This window comes from Rhincodon typus, chromosome 40 (genome assembly GCF_021869965.1).
Source record: "Rhincodon typus isolate 14 chromosome 40, sRhiTyp1.1, whole genome shotgun sequence".
NCBI classification, from domain to species: Eukaryota; Metazoa; Chordata; class Chondrichthyes; order Orectolobiformes; family Rhincodontidae; genus Rhincodon; species Rhincodon typus.
The window spans coordinates 3,862,030-3,885,420 of record NC_063371.1 but is presented as its reverse complement, the minus strand read 5'-3'; the positions used below and the strand labels follow the sequence as shown (position 1 = coordinate 3,885,420).

Below are 23,391 nucleotides of genomic sequence, written 5' to 3'. Positions count from 1 at the left end.
CATCACTGTGTCTTTGTGAAGATGAAGTGCTGCCTTCACTATCAACACCTTGTGTTGTGTATCAGTATCACTGCTAAATCAGATAAAACTTCAAAACATCTTCTAAATAAGTGAAAGAACAGATCTGCAGAATGCCACATTCTGAATGGATGCTTGGAGGCAGGTACCCCTTAATAATGAGGAAACCCTTAACATCTCACTGGAAAAAGGTAAGACAGAAGCATTTGTAACAATAGGCAGCCAGAAGTGCTAAGTGGATAATCTATCTCAGCCTCTGTCTAGGTCCTGAGGATCTCAGATGTTAGTCTGCAGCCAACTCCATATGATTTCAAACAGTTAAGAAGTAAGTGGCTAACAAGGTGTAGAGCTGGATGAACACAGCAGGCCAGGCAGCATCAGAGAAGCAGGAAAACTGATGTTTCAGAAAAGAAGGGTCCAGACCTGTAAAGTCAGCTTTCCTGCTCCTCTCATGCTGCCTGGCCTGCTGTGTTCATCCAGCTGTACACCTTGTTATCTCAGACTCCAGCATCAGCAGTTCCTACTATCTCCTAGAGTGGCTACTATACAAAGTTATTGGTGTTGACAACATTGTTATGATGGTATTGAAGACGTGTGCTCTAGCCAAGTTGTTCAAGTGCAAGTTACTGGAAAATGTTGGTCTTGTACACACAAAGCAGGACAAATCTACCCAGCCCCATCAGTCTACTCTCAATCATCAGTAAAGTAATGGAACGTGTGATCAAGTAGCACTTGCTCAGCAATAACCTGTTCAGTAACACCCCATTTGGGTTCCGCCAGGGCCACTTAGCTCCTGACTGCATTACGGCCTTGGCTCAAACATGAGTTATGAGTGAATACCCTTAGCACTGAGGCTGTATTCAACTGATTAGACCTGTACTTGCAAGATTGAAGAAGAATGACAGATCTAATGGAGATTTATAAGATGTCAAAAGGGGATGGACAACATGAAACATTTCCTCTAGTGGGGAATCTAGAACGCGAGGTCATTGTTTTCAGCTAAGGGGATGAATTGCCTACTTGTGCTCCTAGTTCTTGTGTTATTGAGGAGCTGTAGCAAAACTGGAAATTACAGGGGGAGAATCTCTTATTTGGTTAGGTCATACCTGCCACAAATAAAGATGTTGGTAGTCAACCATCTCCACTCCAAGACATCTCTTAAGGAGCTCTTCAGCTGCTTCATCAATGGCCTTCCCCAATCTCTTGTGTACTATCTACAAAGATGCAAATTGGAAAATTCTCCAAGGCTCCTTAGTCAGGACTTCCCAAACACAAAACCACTACGATCCTGAAGGGGCAAGGTCCATCAGAGTCATGGGAACACCACCACCTACAAGATCCCCTCAAAAGGCACATACCATCTTAACTTGGAAATACGATCGCCAATCCTTCAGGGTCACTGGGTTAAAACCCTGGAACTCCATCTCCAATACTATTGTGGGTATCCCTACACCACGTGAGATTGCAGCCATTCAATCAGCATGTTCTTGATGGGTAACAGATGTTGACCCAGCCAGCAATGCCCACATACTATGAATGAAGTCTTTAAAGTCATCATAAAGGTCAGAAAATGGGATGTTCACAGGTGATTGCACAATGTTCAGCAGCATTCATGCTTTCTGAAGATGTTGATACAGTGTAGATCCAAACCGAGCAGGACTTGGACAATATCCGGGCTGACAAGTAACCTCTGTCATCAGGGAATTTCAACTGGAGAGAATTTAACCAATCAGCTCTTGTCGTTCAATGGATTACCATCATCGAATCCCCATCATCAATATCCTGCGGGTTACCATTGACCAGAAATTGGACTTGCCTATATAAACACTGGCTACAAGAGCAGATCAGAGGCTGGGAATCCTGCAGCGAGTAACTCCCCTCCTGACTCCCCCCTGTCCCACCATCAACAAGGTACAAGTCAGGAGGGCGATGGCATACCCCCCACTTGCCCCAGATGGGGGCAGCTCCAACAACACTCGAGAAGCTCAACACCATCCAGGGACAAAGCAACCTCACGCTCGATTGGCTCCACATCCACAAACATCCCACTCCCCCCACCACCGACGCTCAGTAACAGCAGTGTGTACCATCTACAAAATGCACTGCAGCGACTCACCGAGGCCTCTCAGACAGCACCTTCCAAACCCATGACCCACTTCCATCCAGAAGGACAAGGGGCAGCAGGTTATTTGGGAACACCACCCCCTGCAAGTTCACCCTCCGAGCCCCTCACCGTCCCCGACTTGGAAATATATCAGCCATTCCTTCAGTGTTGCTGGGTCAGAATCCTGGAATTCCCTCCCTGAGGGCACTGTGTGGGGGTCCCTACACCACGCAGACTGCAGCGGCTCACAACCACTTACAAATTGAATTAGAGATGGGCAATAATTTCTGGCTTAAAGGGATGCCAAGTATCTGCCCCTCAACTAAGAAATTGCAGGGATGGACAGCATCAGTTCCCCTAAACAGATTTGGATTGGGTTGGAAATAGGACTTAGAGGCATACAGTGCGGAAACAGACCCTTCAGTCCAACCAATCCATTTGACCATTACCCAAAACTAAACTAGTCCCACCTGCCTGCTTCTGGCCCATATCCCTCCAAACATTTCCTATTCATGCACACATCCAGATGTCTTCTAAATGTTGGAACTGTGCCCACATCCACCACTTCCTCTGGAAGTTCAATCCACAGACGAACCACTCTGTGTAAAAAAAAAAAAAATTGCCCCCTCATGTCCTTTTTAAATCTTTCTCTTCTCACCTTAAAATATGCCCCCTAGTCTTAAAATCCCCCACCCTAGGGAAAAGTCATTCAGTTTGTTGGTACCCCTTATGATTTTATAAACCTCTATAAGGATCATCCTTCAACCTCCTACACTCCAGTGAAAGAAGTCCCAGTCTATTTTAAACCCTCCATTCCCGGTAACATCCTGGTAAATCTCTTCTGAGCCCTCTCCAGCTGAATAATATCCTTCCTATAACAGGGCGACCAGAACTGGACACAGAGCTCCAGAAGGGGCCTCACCAACGTCCTGTACAAACGTCAACATGACGTCCCCAACTCCTATACTCCTGCCCATGAGAGTTCCTGCCCCATTGGTTGGCAGTTGGCAGTGGCTCTCCAAACCTGCCCATCGCTCAGCCCAAGGGGCACAGATGTAGTGGATGGCGGATTTCACTACATGAAGTCTTGCCACGCAAGATGGGCAGGTGCTCTCCAGGTAGGTGAGGGCTTCCCAGCTCTGGCCAAAGGTGGGGTGGGCTGGGGGCACAGTTAGACATTGGAAACGACCACTTGCACGCCACAAATGTCACTTGCCACTTTGTCCAATCTACCTCTACGTGCCACAGGCAGGTATGGATCGCTTCAGGGTCTGGGGAGTCGGCTGTGCTCCTGGACCCACTACAGACCACCCCTTCACATCGGCGAACACCTAGACCTGCAGCAGTTCAAGAAGGTAGCTCACCTTCCTCTGGGGCAAGTAGGGACGGCTACTGGAGAGCTTTCTCTTTGCTGCACCCTCCAGGATGCAATTCCTGTTAACTTCAACTCTACTGAGGCTCCGAGATGTTACAGGTAGTCATAGAGTCGTACAGCATGGAAACAGAGCCTTTGGTCCAACTCGTCCATGCTGACCAGACATTAATCTAGCCCCATTTGCCAGCATTTGGCCCATATCCCTCAAAACCCTTCCTATTCATGTACCCATCCAGATGCTTTTTAAATGTTGTCATTGTACCAGCCTCCACCACTTCCTCTGGCAGCTCGTTCCATACACGCACCACCCTCTGCATGAAAAAGTTGCCCTTCCTCTCCCTTTTAAATCTTTTCCCCTCTCACCTTGACCTATGTTCCTCTAGTTTTAGACTCCCCTACCCTGGGGGTAAAGACATAGAACATAGAACAGTACAGCACAGTACAGGCCCTTCGGCCCACGATGTTGTGCCGAACTTTTACCCTAAACCCAAAGTCTATCTAACCTCCACTGCTACCTTATACTATCATCCATATGCCTATCTAATAGCCACTTAAATGCCCCTAATGAGGCCGACTCCACTACCCTCTCCGGCAATGCATTCCATGACCCTACCACTCCGAGTAAAGAATCTACCCCTGACGTCTCCCTGATATCTACCTCCTTTCACTTTAAAACTATGTCCCCTCGTAAAAGCTACCTCCACCCTAGTAAAAAGTCTCTGGCTGTCTATCTATACCTCTGATCATTTTGTACACCTCGATCAAGTCACCTCTCATCCTTCGTCATTCTAAAGAGAAAAGCCCTAGCTCTCTCAACCTTTCCTCGTAAGACCTTTCCTCCATTCCAGGCAACATCCTGGTAAATCTCCTCTGCACTTTTTCTAACGTTTCCACATCTTTCCTGTAATGAGGTGACCAGAACTGGCCACAATACTCCAAATGTGGCCGAACCAGGCTTTTGTATAGCTGGAGCATAACTTCACGGCTCTTGAACTCAATCCCTCCATTAATGAAAACTAACACACTATACGCCTTCTTAACAACTCTATCCACCTGGGTGGCAGCTTTCAAGGAATTGTGGACATGAACCCCAAGATCTCTCTGCTCCTCCACACTGCCAAGAATCTTTCTGTTAACCCTGTATTCTGCTTTCAAGTTTGTCCTTCCAAAATGAATCACCTCACACTTTTCAGGGTTAAACTCCATCTGCCACTTCTCAGCCCAGCTCTGCATCCTATCAATGTCCCTTTGTAACCTAGAACAGCCCTCCGCACTATCCACAACTTGACTCACCTTCGTATCGTCCGCGAACTTACTAATCCACCCTTCCGCTCCTTCATCCAAATCATTTACAAAAATCACAAATAGAAGAGGACCCAGAACAGATCCTTGTGGTACACCACTCGTAACTGAGCACCATGTTGAATATTTTCCGTCCACTACCACCCTTTGTTTTCTAAGGGTCAGCCAATTCTGAATCCAATCTGCCACATTTCCCCCTATCCCATGCCTCCTTACCTTCTGCATGAGCCTACCATGGGGAACCTTATCAAACGCCTTACTTAAATCCATGTATACTACATCCACTGCTCTACCTTCATCCACGTGTTTGGTCACCTCTTCAAAGAATCCAATAAGGTTTGTGAGGCATGATGTACCCCTCACAAGTCCATGCTGACTATCACGAATCAAACTGTGCCTTTCGAAGTGATCATAAATCCTATCTCTCAGAGCCCTTTCCAATAATTTGCTAACCACTGAAGTAAGACTAACTGGCCTGTAATTTCCAGGGTAATCCGTGTTCCCTTTTTTGAACAAGGGAATGACGTTTGCCTCTTTCCAATGTTCCGGCACTATACCCGTGGACAGTGAGGACAAAAAGATCATCGCCAAAGGCCCTGCCATCTCGTCCCTCGCTTCCCATAGAATCCTTGGATAAATCCCATCAGGCCAGGGGGACTTATCTATCTTCAACTTCCTCAGAATTCCTAGCACATCTTCTTTACTAACATGAACCTTCTCTAGCCTACCTGCCTGTTTCACAACATCCTCCTCTACAACTAGGTCCCTCTCAGTTGTGAATACTGAAGAAAAGTATTCATTAAGGACCTCTCCTATCTCTTTATGGTCCGTGCACAAATTCCCTTTACAATCCTTGATCAGCCATACCTTTTCTCTTGTCATTCTCTTGTTCTGCGCATACGTGTAAAAAGCCTTAGAGTTTTCCTTGATCCTATCCGCCAAGGTTTTCTCATGCCCCCTTATAGCTCTCCTCAGCCCTTTCTTCAGCTCCTTCCTGACTAACTTGTATCCTTCTAGAGCCTTTTCCGTTCAAGAACCATCGTTCCCTCACTTGACTGCATCTTCTCTGCCTGCTAGGGACAAACATATCTACCACATGCAGTATGCATTCCTTAAACAATCTCCACATTTCTGTGGTGCTCTTCCCTGACAGCATCTGTTCCCAATTTATGTTACCTAGTTCTTGCCTAACTGCATTGTAATTACCCTTCCTCCAATTGTAAACTTTACCCTGCCGTATGTACCTATCCTTATTCATGACTATCGTGAAAGAAACAGAGTTATGATCACAACCGCCAAAATGCTCTCCTACCAACAGGTCTAACACTTGGCCCGGTTCGTTGCCAAGCACCAAAACCAAAGTGGCCTCTTCTCGTGTTGGTCTATCTACATACTGTGCCAGGAATCCTTCCTGAACACACTGGACAAAATCTGCTCCATCTAAACTATTACAACTAAAATGTTTCCAATCAATATTTGGAAAGTTGAAGTCACCCATGACTACAACCCTGTGACTTCTGCACCTTTCCAGTATCTGCCTCCCGCTCCTCTACTTCTCTGCAACTATAAGGGGGTCTGTAAAAAACCCCCAACAAAGTGACTGCTCCTTTCTTGTTCCTGACCTCAACCCAAACTGACTCTGTAGACATATCATTCTCGAACTGCCTTTCAGTAGCTGCTATACTAGCCCTGACTAGCAATGCCACTCCCCCACCTCTTTTTCCACCCTCCCTATTTCTTTTAAAGCATCTAAATCCTGGAACTTCCAACAACCATTCCTCTCCCGGAGTTACCCAAGTTTCTGTAATGGCCACAACATTGTAGTTCCAAGTACTGACCCATGCTCTAAGTTCATCCGCTTTATTTCTGATACTTCTAGCATTGAAGTATACACACCTCAAACCATTCTCGGTGTCCGCAATTACGCTCCATTGACCGCATTTCTTTATAAACCACCGCACTCCCTGTTGTGGCTGTTGGAAGGCCGAATACCTCATCCTCTGAATTACAAACCCGGTTCCCCGCCCCCTGCCAATCTAGTTTAAACCATCCCGTATAGCTCGAGCAAACCTCCCTCCCAGGATATTTGTGCCCTTCCGGTTCAGGTGCAACCCGTCCTTACTGTGCAGGTCCCACCTTCCCCAGAACGTGCTCCAATTATCCACATAATGGAAGCCCTCCCTCCGACACCAGCCCTGTAGCCACGTGTTTAGCTGCACTCTCTCCCTATTTCTTACCTCATTATCACGTGGCACTGGTAGTAATCCAGAGATAACTACCCTGTTTGTCCTGGACTTCAGCTTCCAACCTCACTCCCTGTACTCGTTTTTCACATTCTCAGTCCTTTTTCTCCCTATGTCATTGGTACCGATGTGTATCATGATGGCTGGTTGCTCACACTCCCCCTTAAGGATCTTGAAGACACGATCCGAGACATCACGGGCCCTGGCACCCAGGAGGCAACATACCATCCTTTCATCTCGTTCACGTCCACAGAACCGCCTGTCTGTGCCTCTTACTATTGAATCCCCCACTACAATTGCTCTCCTATTCTTCCCGCTTCCCTTCTGTGCCACAGGGTCAGGCTCAGTGCTAGAGACCTGTCTGCTATGGCCTTCCCCTGGTAGGTCCCCCCCAGCAGTATCCAAAACGGTATACTTATTATTGAGGGGAATGGCCACAGGGGATCCCTGCACTGTCTGCCTATTCCCTTTCCCCCTCCTGACAGTCATCCAGCTACCTTTTTCCTGTACTTTGGGTGTGACCACCTCCCTGTAACTCCTCTCTATCACCCCCTCAGCCTCCCGAATGATCCAGAGTTCATCCAGCTCCAGCTGTAGTTCCCTAACATGGTTTTTGAGGAGCTGGAGCTGGGTGCACTTCTCGCAGGTGAAGTCAGAGGGGACACCAGCAGTGACCTTTACCTCCCACATCCTGCAAGAGGAGCATGCAACTGCCCTAGCTTCCATTCCCTCTACTCTAGATTTCCAGAAGAATAATAATTTTTAAAAAAGCCTTACCTTACCGAACCTCCACACAGTCTTTTTTGGTTAGAGGAGGAGGACGGGTGGGAGACACTACACGTGTAGTCTTTCGGGTTTAGCCAATGCCCGAATTTATGTGTTTCTTCCTGGCTCGCGTTCCCTCCACACACCCGCTGCTGAAAACAAGAGGGCCGCTTGCTGCACCTTGTCTATTCAGCCTATCCATGCCCCTCATGATTTTAGAAACCTCTATAAGGTCACCCCTCAGCCTCCGACACTCCAGGGAAAATAGCCCCAGTCTATTCAACCTCTCCCTATAACTCAAACCCTCCAGTCCCGGCTACATCTTTGTAAATCTTTTCTGAATCGTTTCAAGTTCAACAGCATCCTTCCTATAGCAGGGAGGCCAGAATTAAACACAGTATGCCGAAAGGGGCCTAACCAATGTCCTGTACCACTTGACCAGTTCAGGATTAGAGGCTCACTCTTGGCATCAAAGATCACAGAATTCATTATGAACCCTCTCTGACAACGGGAGCAGTAGGGACCGTATTTGTATGAAGTTTTTTTTAAAATAAACACAGGCTTAGAACTTTTTTCAAATTCTGACAAAACAAAAACGTCAACCACTGGGAAATGTTAAGACCAGAAGACACAGGGGCAGAAATTAGGCCATTTGGCCCATCGAGTCTCCTCTGCCATTCAATCACGGCTGATAAGTTCCTCAACCCCATTCTCCCGCTTTCTCCCCGATAAGAAACAACCTCTCCATGCAGACGCAGCCCAAACTGCCACATGCTCCCCATGTTTCCTGCTTTTAAAACTTCAGATTTCCGACAGCCGCGATATTTAGCTTCGGTTAAAGGCTCACGTGCGCTGCGTAAAATAAAAAAAACCTCCCATCTTCGACGGGCTGAAAATTTGCTCTGTCGGCCTACGCCACAGTGAAAGGTTTAACCACGCAAACGTAAAACGTATAAAGTTCCATCTGTTGTTTAATAATAAAAAAAAGTTCAAGGTTTTTTCGAGTCCAAGGCTTCTTCTGCGAGTTCGCGTGCGGAAGCCTTGATTTTGAGAAGCTTGAGGGGGGTGGTTTTGATGAGTTTGTGAGCTTCGTCACAGTTCAGCGTGATCCTCCAACTTAGGCCAGGCCTTCGTCTGGGCTTCAGGGTCTGAGTTCTCATAAAGTTTCATGTTTGCGTACTCCAGCTCTTCGGCCAACTGCTCCACGGGGGGTCGTCCAAATAGCAGGTTCCGTATCGCGTAGCCAGTCATGAGGATGCTGCGAGTGGGGAAAAACACGACAGAAAAGTGGTTTGAAAACGAGGTCACAGTACTGGTGGCGGCACGCCAAAATACTTTTAAGTTCTTCGGCGATACTCGAGGGAGGGAAGCGTAACTGTTGGAAGCTTTTCGTCTCGTCGGGGCGAAAAAAATTGCAAGAAGAGCAGAATTTGTTCTTTGTACACCCGAGTTTCAACTGGCCCGACATTTCACACTGCACAGGGCGAGAGAGGAGAGATCGGCAGCAAATTTGACGCTGGATTGGAGAATGGTCCAGGGGATTAAATCTTTATTCATTCACGGGATGATGGCGTCGCTGACCAGGCAGCATTTATTGTCCATTAGGGGCAGTTAAGAGTCAACCACATCGCTGTGGGTCTGGAGTCACATGTAGGCCCAGACCAGTTAAGGATGGCAGTTTCCTTCCCTAAAGGGCATTAGTGAACCAGATGGGTTTTTCCCAACAATCAACAATGGATTCATGGTCATCATTAGACTCTTAATTCGAGATATTTTATTGAATTCAAATTCCACCGTCTGCTGTGGCGGGATTCGAACCCGGAACGTTATCTGGCTCTCTGGATAGAACAGTCTAGTGATAAGACCGCTAGGCCATCGCTTCCCCCCCGATTATTTCAAAGCGCGACACAATGCCCCGGGGCCCATTACTTTCCCGGCCACAGCGGGCGGGAACGTAAAACAGGATCTGGCGAGGGCGAGCGACTGGTTGCGAGCGGAGGCCGTAGCGCGCTGTTCGACCAGGCCAGGATCGCGCCTCACGTCACAAAGCAGAGGCTGTTCGGGAAAAGCCCATCGCTCGGGAGGCGCCGCGCCCGACGCCGAGTCACGAGCAGGCAGGCGGGCCGCGCCGCTGGGGAGCTGCTCACCTCCTGCGGAAGGTCTGGTGCTTCTTCTGGGCAAACCGGAAGAGTCTGTTGGCCACCGTCGCGTTCTTCCTCCGCTCGTACTCCTCCTGCCTGCGCTGTCGGTGCACGAACGCCGCCAGCAAGGGGTCCGTGACGTTGGTGTCCTCTGAGCTCCCGTTCAGCAACGTCTGCAGCTCGGGCGAAATCCCCTCCGTCTCTGAAGGGTGGCGGGGGAGAAAAACACTTGACTTGCGACCAAAGCTGAGGCCCCTCAGCAACTCCCCAACCAACGAGAAGGTGGGAGAAAAATCAAAGGGAATGCGGAGGAGGGAAAAAAAAGGCGGAAAACGCGGTGAAAACCCGCTGCGCCAACCCCATCGATAGATTTAGACGTCTACTTTTCTGAAATCCAACTGCTTCCAAGCTTTGCCCCGAACGTACCTGTCCCGTTCTTGATCTTCTCCTGGAGTTCCACCAAACGGGTGTAATTCTTCTCAAACTGCACCATGGTAGTGTTCACGTAAATATACATGTAACAGGAGGGTTCTTCCGATATAGTGTACACCGAGTGGTACTCACCAGCTGGTATCTGCAACGCAAAGCCAGATTATTGAGTGCTTACTGTGCCAGCTCACTGCAGGGCAGTGCCCATTCGTGCCAACAAAGAACATTACGGCGCACACCATTTGGCCCTCCAAGCCTGCACCAACGTGCTGCCCGTCACAACTAAAACCCTCACCCCAGCTAACCATCCGGGGTCCGTATCCCTCTATTCCCATCCTATTCATGTATTTGTCAAGACGCCCTTTAAAAGGTCACTATAGTATCTGCTTCCACTACCTCCCCCCAGGCAGCCAGTTCCAGAATCTTGCGAGTTTCCCAACCCCCACCCCGCTCGCATTCCTTGCCCCATACCTTAAATCTGTCCTTCGGCCCATTGCGCCATCAGCCTACAGCGTGGAAGCCGGCCATTCAGCCCATCGAGTCCATGCCGACCCTCTGAAGAGCATCATGCCCTGTCCCTGTGATTCTGCATTTCCTCCCATGGCCAATCCACCCTAACCTACATCCCTGGGCACTATGGGTAATTTAGCACGGCCAATCCACCCTAACCTGCACATCCCTGGGCACTATGGGACAGTTTATCATGGCCAATCCACCCTAACCGGCACATCCCTGGGCACTATGGGTAATTTAGCACGGCCAATCCACCCTAACCTGCACATCCCTGGGCACTATGGGTAATTTAGCATGGCCAATCCACCCTAACCTGCACATCCCTGGGCACTATGGGACAATTTATCATGGCCAATCCACCCTAACCTGCACATCTTTGGACCGTGGGAGCAAACCGGAGCACCCGGAGGAAACCCTACACAGACAGTCACCCTGAGGGTGGAATCGAACCAGTGTCCCTGGCACCGTGAGGCAGCAGCACTAACCACTGAGCCACCGTGTCAGCTATGACATAAGGCATAGGAGCAGAAGTTGGCCATTTGGCCCATCTGGTCCGCTATGGCGTTCAACACAATCATTGTCGATCTGATCATCCTCAATTCCCACTTTCCTGCCTTTCCCCAATTCCCCCCGCCGATAACACTCGATTCCCCTTCCTGATTAAAAATCTGCCTTAGATTTGCGATTCAAGCGAGTTTCACTCTTACACACTTAAGGAGAGGTCATGAAATGAGTAAACTCTAAAGACCAATCAGGTTCCCCTGGTTTTAGAGCCCATATCATTTATTTTCTGTAGTTTGGACAAGTGGGCTTAAATAGACAAACATAAAAGACTGTCTTAAAACCAAGGGCTGTGGAAGAAATTGCTTTTAAAAACAAGTTAGTAAAACCCTTGGCTTTCCATGTTCACACTGCTACTTTGTTCGGGCAGTAGTGGGGGGAAGGTTTGGAGATAGCATGGCAATGGGGGGGTGCGTCTGTGAGAGACAGCGCGTGTCTGTGAGTGGGTCTGTGTGTGTGTGCGCGTCTGTGTGTGCAGAGTGAGATTTGGCTGAGAACAAATAACTGAATGGTCTGTGCAATGGTGACAAGTTACGAATGTCAGAGGTCACCTGCCCCGATTGGTTCCTAGGTAGCTAAAAGAGGGGAAAAAAAAAATCTGTAGGTGCGAACGATAAGAGGGACTGTATCAGATTGCTGGAAGGCTCTCTCGGCTCTGCATTCGGTGTATCTGAAGCCTGAAATTCCTGTAACCTTTAACCAGTAAAGAGACTTTGCAGTTACTGTAACAATCACCCTGTGCAGAACCCCCGAGAAGGGAGATTGAAGAACAGAAAATTCTGGAAAGCTTAAAAAAAAAGGGGCATCTCAATGAACGTGTGCTATTGAACTATGTTTACTAGTTTTCTTTTCCCCCCGTGCCTTTGTGTATGCACAAAAGGAGGTTAAAATTTTAACCAGCTGAGCCATATTTTGCTGGTTCATCGCCATTCACTTGAGAATTAACTTGCTCATAATAAATAAGTACTTCTTGTTAAGTACAGGAAGCTGGGCAGTGTTTTTGGCTAACTAGATTCCAATAAATATGCACGGATTTGATCAAATCGTTCCGTTTTGTGGCAACCCCGGGAAGGGTGGGGCTGGAGAGTCAGTGAAATTCCCCAACATCCCATCTGTTTTATCAAAATCTGTCAGAATCCTGCACCCCTCCATCAAATCTCCGAAAAGGTCAACGATCCCGGATATTTGGAAAAACCCATGTCACTGGAATCCCTCATCCCTCATCCTGTTCAATCTCCCCCTTTTGGGACCCTCACGTCCTCTCCAAAGCACGAGGACCTAGCATAGGATCTGAGATATCTAAGATATCTGAGATACCTGAGATACCTGAGATACCTAAGATATCTGAGATACCTGAGATACCCTGTATAGGTGAGTGTCATGGGGTAGCCGTTGACTCCATTATTTGCAAAACAGCTTTTGAGACGGAAGAAGGATTTCAAAAAATATTGGGCACTCACTGCTGTATGGAGGCTACACAAACTAAAAAAAAAATGTTAAGTCACAGGGTGTTTTGTACCTGCAATAACCTTTTCCTTACAGCCAGCAAAACATTCCTGCACTGGCCACACACACAAGTCAGCCCCTTTCCCGTACTGGCACCGAGAAAGGACCCACACACTAAACAGACTCGCTAGGGACCAGTGCCAGCTACTCTTTCATGGTGACCAGTTGGCAGAGTGGGCAGAAGGGTGGCAGATGAGATTCAGCGCACGGAGAAAAGCATCAGGTGAAGCATTTTTAGTCAGAAGTGCGTGGAAAGACCAATATAAAATAGGGGGTACAATTCTAAAGGGGGTGCAAGAGCTGAGAGGGTGTACGTGTGTGCCCAGATCACTGAAGGTGGCAGGACTAGGGGAGAGAGAGCGGTTAATAAACCACACTGTACCCTCAGCTCTATTAACAGGGGCATAGAGTACAAGAGGAGAGTTGATCTGGTACAAGGTATTTGTTATAGCCCCCAAGCTGGAGAACTGTGCGCCGTTGTGGGCTCCACCTTATAGCGAAGATGTGAATGCGTCAGAGAGAAAGAGAGAGCGCGAGAGAGCCAGCAAGAGCGAGAGCGCGAGCAAGAGGGTGCAGAAGCGATTTACAAGAACGGTGCCCCGGGATGAAAAACTCCTGCCATGAGGACAGATTGACAACGTTGGGACTGTTCTCTCCTAAGAGGAGAGGAGCGATCTGACAAGAGGTTTTCCGATCGGGGACTGGACAGAGCAGAGAGGGAGGAGCCCCATCCCTGTTTGTGAGAGGGAAAAATGAGGACGGAGAAAAAAATAAAATGAAGGACGGGCGACTTTGAGAAATTCGTTTTTCGCCCAGCGGGTGGTTAGGGTGTCGAATGTACTGCCTGGAAACATGGGGGTGGGTTCAGGTTCAACTGAGGCATTGGGACAAGAATGGTGTCCAGGGAGATTGGGGGGTAGTGGTGAGAGCAGAAGATTGGCAGGTAGGGGACATAACTGGATCGATGGGCTGAACAGTCTCCGCACCCAAACAGTTCTAGGACTATACTAAAGAAAAGGAAAAAAAGAGAGGGAGTGGACGTGGAACGGCGACGGTGTCCCTAGATGAGCTAAAACCAAACGTCGTGTTATTTCCTTGGCGTTACCACGGCTCCCCTGCCTCTGACCTGCATCTTCTCTCCTTCCTTCAGGGTGTAGTTTCGTTTCTCAGCCACGATCTCCACGGCCAGCTCACCCTTCAGGACCTGGATGCTGGTGTTGCCGAGGTCCTCGCTCACAAAGTTCTCCAGGTGGAGCCCTGTCGGCGAGAGATTCGGCACAAAAGTCAGTGACAGGTCTCTCGCGGAGAAACCTCCTTTCGCACAAAAGAGAAACACACACTATCTCAACTGGAGTGCTGTCACCAGCTCTGGGACCCTTTAGGGAGGAATGTCGAAGGCGCTGAACAGGGCGCAGTAAAGATTCTGGGGGCCAAGTACCCCCCACCCCGCGTGTCCCACGTTCCCCAGGGATGAGACGACCGAGAGAGGGTTTGCTTGGTAGTCAGGATCAGGACCAACTGCTTCTGTTGACTGGAAGATCCAGGACCGGAGGGGCACGGAGCGAAGGACTTGCTTTCCCTAATGGGTCAAAGAATTCACTGCAGGAGACTGGGTCTGGGGTGGGTCAGGCTTAAGGAGGGCCATGTGTGTCAATGTGTGCATGTGTGTGTCTGAGTGAGACAGTCTGTCTTTCTGCACAACACCAGAGGGCAGCACTTCCCCATCGTGCACAGCTGTCACTCTCGGAATGCAGACTGGTGCATTTGAATCAAACAAGTTGGCTTGGCACAGACTAACAATACAGTCCAGTTCTTGACCAACTGCGCATCCTCGGATCCATTTCCCCTTTCGATTTCAACCCCTCCGTAAGAACAGCGTTCGTCTGGCTCAGGGACACGACATGGTCAGGAGGCTTCAAGTAAATTGAGAGACCCAACTCGACTGTAATTTTGCAGAGGCCAAAATAAATACAAATCAGACAGTTTGCTGAATAAAGAAATTTGTGACGTCATGGTGGAAAACAATGCCCCTGATATCCAACTGGAATACCTGGGCGGTGAGGAAGTCCTACAGAAAGCTTTAATAAGGTGCAAGTTAAGAGTATTACATTACAGAATAATTTTCTGCTTCAAGAGCCTTTTATATCTCACAGTGTGAGGGGCCTGGAGGAATAGGAGGTCCTGGGTTAGCAACGGGGAGATGCAGGGTCAACGCAGCAAGCTGTCTGATTATGGGAATTTCAATCACATTTTGGGGCAGCGCAGTGGCTCAGTGGTTAGCACTGCTGCCTCACAGCGCCAGGGACCCGGGTTCGATTCTAGCCTCGGGCGACTGTATGTGTGGAGTTTGCACATTCTCCCTGTGTCTGTGTGGGTTTCCTCTGTGTGCTCCGGTTTCCTCCCACAGTCCAAAGATGTGCAGGTTAGGGTGGATTGGCCGTGCTAAATTGCCTGTAGTGTTCAGGGAGGTGTAGATTAGGTGGGTTATAGGGGGATGGGGGGTGCTCTGAGGTTCAGTATGGACCTGTTGGGCCGAAGGGCCTGTTTCCACACTGTAGGGATTCTATGATTTTCCTTCGTCCCTTTAAAAGACGCAAACCGCCCAGCCCAATTAAAAGGTCTGAGATAACAAGGTGTAGAGCTGGATGAACGCAGCATCATAGGAGCAGGAAGGCTGACGTTTCGGGCCTAGGTCTTTTTTTTTGTTGCAAACCTGGGAAGTCAGCGATGAAAACCACATCGGTCTGATTGTCCAACGTTTTCTCGATTTCGTCAAACTTCGTTCTCCAGGGTGACAGATCGACCAGGAGGGGCATCAACCAGGTCGTCTTTTTAAAGGGGGACCACGCGGCCGTTACAATGTCAACACGAGGGTCAAAGAGCCTGGGGTAAAGGACTCAACGTTAGACAGTGCCGCACACACACGCTCACACAGACTGTACAATGCCAGTCAGTGGTTACAATAGGTAACTGCAAATTGGTAACCTTCTTCATTGTTCGCTGCATGGGCCACAATTAGTGGCCATTCCCCACTAGTTGCCCCCCTTGAGAAGCTGGGGGTGAGCCGCTGCAGTCCCATGTGGTGTAGGGACCCCCACATGGTGCCCTCAGGGAGGGAGTTCCAGGATTCTGACCCAGCGACACTGAAGGAATGGCCGATATATTTCCCAAATTGGGGATGGTGAGGGGCTCGGAGGGTGAACTTGCAGGGGGTGGTGTTCCCATGTACCTGCTGCCCCTTGTCCTTCTGGATGGAAGTGGGTCATGGGTTTGGAAGGTGCTGTCTGAGGGGCCTCGGTGAGTTGCTGCAGTGCATCTTGTAGATGGTACACGCTGCTGTGACTGAGCGTCGGTGGTGGGGGGGAAGTGGGATGTTTGTGGATGTGGGGCCAATCGAGCCGGGGGCTGCTTTGTCCCTGGATGGTGTCGAGCTTCTCGAGTGTTGTTGGAGCTGCCCCCATCCGGGGCAAGTGGGGAGTATCCCATCACACTCCTGACTTGTGCCTTGTCGATGGTGGGACAGGCTTTGGCGGGGGGAAGAGTCAGGAGGGGAGTTACTCGCTGCAGGATTCCCAGCCTCTGACCTGCTCCTGTAGCCGCTGTGTTTATGTGGGGCTGGTTCTGTTCAGTTTGTGGTCAATGGTAACCCCCAGGATGTTGATAGTGAGGTGGGGGGTGGATTTAGTGATGGTAACACCAGTGAATGTCAAGGGAGGTGGGTGGTTAGATTCTCTCTTGTTGGAGACAGTCACTGCCTGGCATTAGCTTGGCACAAACGTAGCTTGCCACGTACCATCCCAAACCTGAAAAGGAGTCCACCAGCTGCCGCAGTATCCGAGGGGTTTGGAGGGGCTGGTGGGGGGGGGGTGCTTCCGAACATTGTGAATCAACAGCCTTTGGCACTTACCTCTGCTGGAACCTCTCATTTATCGACACCCAGATGTCAAAGTAAATCTCAGGCTCGGAGATGTTGTACCTCAGCAGCTGCCTTGCGAGGCAGGCAGAATATTGCTTCAACATGTCAGCATGGTCCTTCCACCGCCGACTCTGCGTCCACACCTACAAAAAGTTTCAAACCAGAGGTTTCTGTCAGGAGATGTAACAAAGGAGGGTGGATAGGGCGGAACAAGTAGACGGAATACATTTGGCCTAAAATCGAAAGACTCTCCCAGCAGGGGCAGGAAGGACGATAGCGACGGGGGATGCAGAACGATGTTTTAAGAGGAGTGAAACCTGTAGAAATGTTGCTGCCGGGAGAGACCCGGGTAAATTCCCCACCAGGAGCGCAAAGTTATAATGCCGGTATAACCAGACAGCCAAATGAGCAAGAGGTGGAGCAGCCCTTATCGCACTGGACAGACACAGAGCCAGCTGGGATCTCACCGAAAGGCGCAGCAGACCTCAAAGGCCAAATGGCCTACTCCTGGCCTTCTAATGATTCCAACAACATCCCCAAGGCTTTGGGCAATGGGAAATGCGTCCTGGAATTTCTCCCACCGGGGACTCCACATGAGGCCTAGGGCGTTAAGGCCTGGACTTTAAACGTGCACTCAGGAGGTCAGGCCATTTGTAGCTGCCATTCTAGCGCTGCATCAGTGGTGAGTTGATCCCCGAGCTAAAACCGGGTCAGGGAATGCGGTGTTCAAACAATGCGGCCTACTGCCAACGTACACCACTACAGCCTCAGTCGTCCTCCCCACAGGGCCGTGTGCAGATCCAGCGTCCTTCTGGCACTGGGTTTCTCAGCCCCACCTATCCAGAAACGCCCTGGGGCTAAACGTAGCAGAGAGAGGCCGACACCCATTGGGGTTTTTTTTGTGTCGGCGGGCGGGGGGTGTAGGAGCTGGCGAGACCAATCTTACAGCAGGTCCTGAACCCAGGACCTCGTCTCTCGGAGGGGAGCGACGGTGCTGCCTACTGGGGAAGGAGGAGGCAGCAAACGGAGAGCTGGGGGTGGCGGGTGGGTTTTGACATGGCTAACTCACCCCAGGGTTTAGGTAGCCTATCTGCCCAGTGACGCCATCTTTGTATGTTATCTTGACATGTTGGTGCGTTCGGCTATGGACCATCATATCCCACGAGTACCCATACAGTCCATTGGTCCAATTGTTGTACCCCTGGAGGGAACAGAAACAAAATTACGTAGCCCTTTTGAACTTTCCTAATTGTTTTTTTGTCACAAATGTCAATTAACTCTGGAACCCAGGGTACAATGCAAAACTGAAGGGGGAGAGAAAGAACACACATCCTGGGAGTGACAAACTCAAAACCGCCAGGTCGCGTCTCTGCCATCCGATTTAATCCCAAATTTTATGGCTGCTAGAACGTGCGCGCGTCTATTTTCGCTCACGCATGTTGACTCAGCCTCCCAATTCCTTACTAAATACTGCGGATGCTGGAAATCAGAAACACACACACCCCGAGGTTGCTGGAAAAGCTCAGCAGGTCCGGCAGGATCTATGGAGAGAAATCAAGAGCTAATGTTTTCGGGTCCGGACCTGAAAACGTTAAACGCTGATTTTCTCTCCACAGATGCTGCCGAACCTGCTGAGTTTTTCCCAGCAACTTCTGTATCAGTTCCCCTCCGTTCCTTGTTTTATTATCTGACAGGGATGGTATCTCTCTGTCCACCTGCTACAATCATGTATACCTCTCAAATTTTGCTCTTCCTCTCTGATTTGATCCAATTTGTTATTGTCACACGTCCCTAGGTACAGTGAAAATTTTTGTTTTGCGTGCAGGACAAGCAGATAGAACCATACAAAGTGCAAACAGTACTAGAACAGAGCAGGGAACGCAATGTTGATGGCTACAGAGAGGGTGCACAGAGAGAGACAGAGAGATCGACATTAAATGTAAAATTTGAGAGTGGCCCATTCGGGAGTCTAATAACAGCGAGGAAGAAGCTGTTCTTGAATCTGTCAGTGCGTGTGTTTAAGCTTTTGTATCTTCAGCCTGATGGAAGATGTTGGAAGAGATTATAGCCGGGCTGGAGGAGGGGTCTTTGACAATATAGGTTGCCTTCCCAAGGCAGTGAGAAGTGTAGACATGTATATCCTTGCACCTTCAGAGACGTATCTGTTTTTGTTTTGCTGGTACCTCTCTTTGGGATGCACCCAGAAAGGAAGAGGGACCTTGCATTTAGATAGCACCTTTCTCGTCCCAGAGAGTGTTTTTACAGCCAACGAAGGATATTGATTTCGCAGTTCCCCTCTGAGCAGTCTTGGAGCTATAAATCGGCCGTTCCTTCAGTGTCGCTGGGTCGAAATCCCCTCCCTAAACCCCCCACAGCAACTCCCTTTGTTATTATTCCTTCCTGGGAGGTGGGCAATGCCGGACGGGGCCCAGCATTTCTTGCCCATCTCCAGCTGCCCCTTGAGGAGGTGGTTGTTCACCACTGCCCCTACTCCAGGGCCAGTAGGGACGGGCAAGAAATAGTGGGCCAAGCCAATGGCGCCCACGTCCCCAGAAAAACTGTTGCGGTGCCCTCCCGCGACGTAGGCTAAATCCATCGAGGAATTAGGAGAGTAGGGAAGAGGGTCCCGAGCGTGAGAGAGGGCGAGAGCGAGGGGGGTAGACAGCGAGCGAGTGGGGGGGAGGGAGAGAGCGAGAGCGAGGTGGGGGGGGGGGGGAAGAGAGCGGGGGGGGGGGGGGGGGGGGCGAGGAGAGAGGGAGAGGGGGCGAGGGGGAGCGAATTGAAAAGAACATGATCGTGGAGCAATATGAAGGGTGTGGAAGACGACCTTTGGGGCTGCGAGGCCGAAGGCAGGAGAACGGGACTGAGAAACGCTCCACAAATCGAACGGCGGGGCAGTCTCGATGGGCCGAATGGCCTGTCTCTGCCACACCCCCCCCCACCCCGTATCTTGTTGGCTGCTTCAGGCATTCCCCATTGGGGCAGCTTGAGAGTTCCTCAATGGGTCAGTGCCACCTTGGGTGAAACAGCCCCACCTTGTGGCCAACCCGAGAATACGCCGCTGGGTCTCGCACCCCCAGGCGAGGGGGGGTCACTGGAGACAAGTTAACTCCATGGAGGCTGGGAATCCTGCAGCGAGTGACTCCCCTCCTGACTATCGCACCCCCCCCCCCCCCCCCCCCAACAAAGCCTGTCCCACCATCGACAAGCGGTTCAAGGCGGCGGCTCAGAACCAAACCCCCTCCCTCCATCAACCTTCTCAAGGGGGAGGCAATCTGGGGGGGAAACGGGGCAATAAATGCTGGGCCCAGCCAGCAACACCCACATCCTCAGGCTGAACGAGAGAAATAGAAAACAGACATCGTCGCAGGCCCCGGCCTCATCCTCTATGAGGAAACGGGAACTTGAGCTGGCCATTCAGCCCCTCAATCCCTGACCCTGCCTCGCCATTAACTCATGGCTGATCCACTTGAAGATTTCAGCTCCTCTCCTTTGCCAACTCCTCACTGCCCTCCACATTTCGGAAGGAGAGAAGAAGAAGAAGAAGAAAAAAAGAGCCCATCCGTGCGAGATATTCCCAGCCGTCATTCCCGGAGGGATCCCTTTTACCTGTGTGATGAAGTGCGAATACGGCAGGAAGAACTGCTCAGCCACGTAGATGACGGTAAAAGCTGCCCCCAGCCACTGCCGCGGCGTTAGGCCCGTCTCCTTGACGACGGCAGCCTCCCGTCTCCCGGTTTTCCGGCCGGCCCCGGGCCCAGGGTAGACGCACGAGTCGCTCCGTTGGGGCTGGTCCGTCAGCGGGAGCAAGGGCCTCAGGAATGCTGGGAACTTCTGGGTGAGCCTCTTGGGCCAGTCTGGGTAGCAGAACAGCAGAGATGTCGCCAACATGGTGTAGGAGAACATTCCTAGAGAGAGAGGGAGAGAGGGAAGACACTCCTGGATTACCAAAGCCACCTTCATCCATCATCCGGCCGCCACTACTACCCTCTCCCTTATCTCCGCTCTTAATCCTTTTGGGGAACAGCCATAATGTCAACGTGTCTATCGATAGAATTGCGGTGCCATTGGTAGTGCCCATACCTTGGGGTCAGGAGGCCCTGGTTCAAGTCCAGGAGGTGTCTAATGACGTGCCCAAAAAGGCTGATTGGGAAACTATCCAGCGCCAGGGAACAGAGTCTCAAAATAAGGGAGAGCTGAATCATATCCGCAGTGCAGAAACAGGCCGATCGGCCCATCGGGTCCACACCGACCCTCTGGAGAGCATCCCAACCAGACCCAACTTCTCCCTGTAACCCGGCATTCCCCATGGCCAATCCACCCTAACCTGCACATCCCTGGGCACTATGGGTAATTTAGCACGGCCAATCCACCCTAACCTGCACATCTTTGGAAGAGAAATTTCTTCTCACAAGAGAGTCGATAGTCTGCAGATTTCTCTTTCCCAGTGAGCAGTTGAAGCTGGATCCCTTGGAGATCAAAGGGTATGGGGAGAAAGCTGGGAAAAAGGGGACTGAGTTGGATGATGGAGCATGCTCAAAGCCGTACAGCACAGAAACAGACCCTTCGGTCTAACTTATACATGCCGACCCAGATATCCTAAACTAATCTAGTCCCACTTGCCAGCATTTAGCCCATATCCCTCTAAACTCTTCCCATTCATGTACCCATCCATTAAATGTTGTAATTGTACCAGCCTCCACCACTTCCTCTGGCAGCTTGTTCCACATACACCACCCTCTGCACAAAAAAAGTTGCCCCTCAGCTCCCTTTGAAATCTTTCCCCTCTCGCCTTAAATCTATGCCCCTCTAGTTTTGGGCTTCCTTACCCTTGGGGAAAAGACCTTGGCTATTCACCCTGTCCATGCCCCTCATGATTTTATAAACCTCTATAAGGTCACCCCTCAGCCTCCAATGCTCCAGGGAAAATAGTCCCAGTCTATTCAGCCTTTCCCTGTAGCTCAAACCCTCCAACATCCTTGTAAATCTTTTCCGAACCCTTTCAAGTTTAACAACATCCTTCCTATAGCAGGGAGACCAGAATTAAACGCAGTATTCCAAAAGGGGCCCTAACCAATGTCCTGTACAGCCGCAACATGACCCTCCCAACTCCTATACTCAATGCACTGACCAATAAAGGCAAGCGTACCAAACACCTTCTTCACCGCCCTGTCTACTGCAACTCCACTTTCAAGGAACTACGTACCTGCACCTCAAGGTCTCTCTGTTCAGCAACACTCCCCAGGACCTTACCATTAAGTGTATAAGTCCTGCCCTGATGTGCCTTTCCCAAAGTTGCAAAAGCAACTCAGACGAGTGAATGCGTTTACGTAGCACCTTTCCCAACCAGCAGGTGCCGATGAAGTAGTTTTCTGAAGCACTACGGGAGACAGGGTGACCAAGGTGCACTTAGTAAGCTTCTGGAGACGAGAGCCAACCAGAGGCTAATCAGCTGAAGGCCTACATTGGCCAACATTCTAGTAGAGCTCCCTGCCTCTCCTGTGAGAGAAAGAGGGACTCGGGGTCATCTACGTTGACTGGAAGAGGTTTGAAATATCTCGGGCACCTCTAAGACAAGAGGCTTTCGCGACGTGAAAACGTTACCCCTCACGGTGCCCGCTGACTGATGCCCACCCCACCCCAGACAGTGAGCGGCCAATTGCTCAGAGGTATCTGTGACAGTGGAGGACGGTGGTGGCCGGGAAAGGTAGCAGGGGAGGGGAGGGGAGGGGAGGGGAAGTAGTCACCTATGCTGAAGAGCTGGGAGTTCATACAGTGGAAGTAGGTGACAAAAACCATGGCGTATGGCCGGGTGACGTCGAAGAAGAGAAGGTACCCAGCAGTCAGATCTAGGACGAGCCCTCCACCGTGGACAACCAGAACGTTGACCAGATCCTCAGACAGCACCAGCCTGTTCAGACAAAACGGGAAAAGAAAGCAGAGGGGGTCGATCACAAAACAAAAAGTCGAGAATTTCTCCGCATCGACACTTTGCAAAACATAAGCAGGCCATTCGGCCCTTCGAGCCTGCTCAGCGTATGGACATGGCCGTGGCTGGTTTTCCAATTTAGCACCCCGTCTTCAGACATTCACCCCCACCGCAAGATTCCCAAAGACAATTTTGTTTTGTCTCGATCTCAGCATTAAACATCGTCATACAGTATGGAAACCGACCCATCAAGTCCAACCATTCCATGCCCAGTCTACCCAGGCTCTCCTTATAGCTCAAACCCTCCATTCTCGGCAACATCCTGGTAAACCTCTTCTGAGCCCTCTCCAGTTTAATAATATCCTTCCTATAACAGGGCGACCAGAATTGGACACAGTGCTCCAGAAGAGGCCTCACCAACGTCCTGTACAACCTCAACGTGACGTCCCCAACTCCTTTACTCAAAGGTCTGAGCAATGAAGGCAAGCGTGTTAAATGCCTTCTTAACCACCTTGTCTACATGTGATGCAAACTTCAGAGAATTATGTACCTGCACCCCTAGGTCTCTCTGTTCTACAACACTACCCCA

At 50.2% G+C, this 23,391-nt stretch overlaps 1 protein-coding gene across 1 annotated transcript in view; it reads right to left on the bottom strand.

The window, feature by feature from the left end:
- Window positions 1-8,760: 8,760 nt before the first annotated feature.
- The window catches only part of ggcx (gamma-glutamyl carboxylase), a 32,845-nt gene continuing 18,214 nt past the window's right edge, over window positions 8,761-23,391 (bottom strand). Inside the window, exons 4-12 of the mRNA XM_048618497.1 lie at window positions 22,621-22,900; window positions 20,483-20,781; window positions 17,943-18,074; window positions 16,865-17,016; window positions 15,671-15,840; window positions 14,084-14,214; window positions 10,375-10,522; window positions 9,955-10,150; window positions 8,761-9,065 (exon numbers count right to left, since the gene is read on the bottom strand). Coding sequence (XP_048474454.1) covers window positions 8,900-9,065; window positions 9,955-10,150; window positions 10,375-10,522; window positions 14,084-14,214; window positions 15,671-15,840; window positions 16,865-17,016; window positions 17,943-18,074; window positions 20,483-20,781; window positions 22,621-22,900 — 1,674 coding nt within the window. The 3' untranslated portion in view covers window positions 8,761-8,899. The remainder of the gene's footprint in view (window positions 9,066-9,954; window positions 10,151-10,374; window positions 10,523-14,083; window positions 14,215-15,670; window positions 15,841-16,864; window positions 17,017-17,942; window positions 18,075-20,482; window positions 20,782-22,620; window positions 22,901-23,391) is intronic.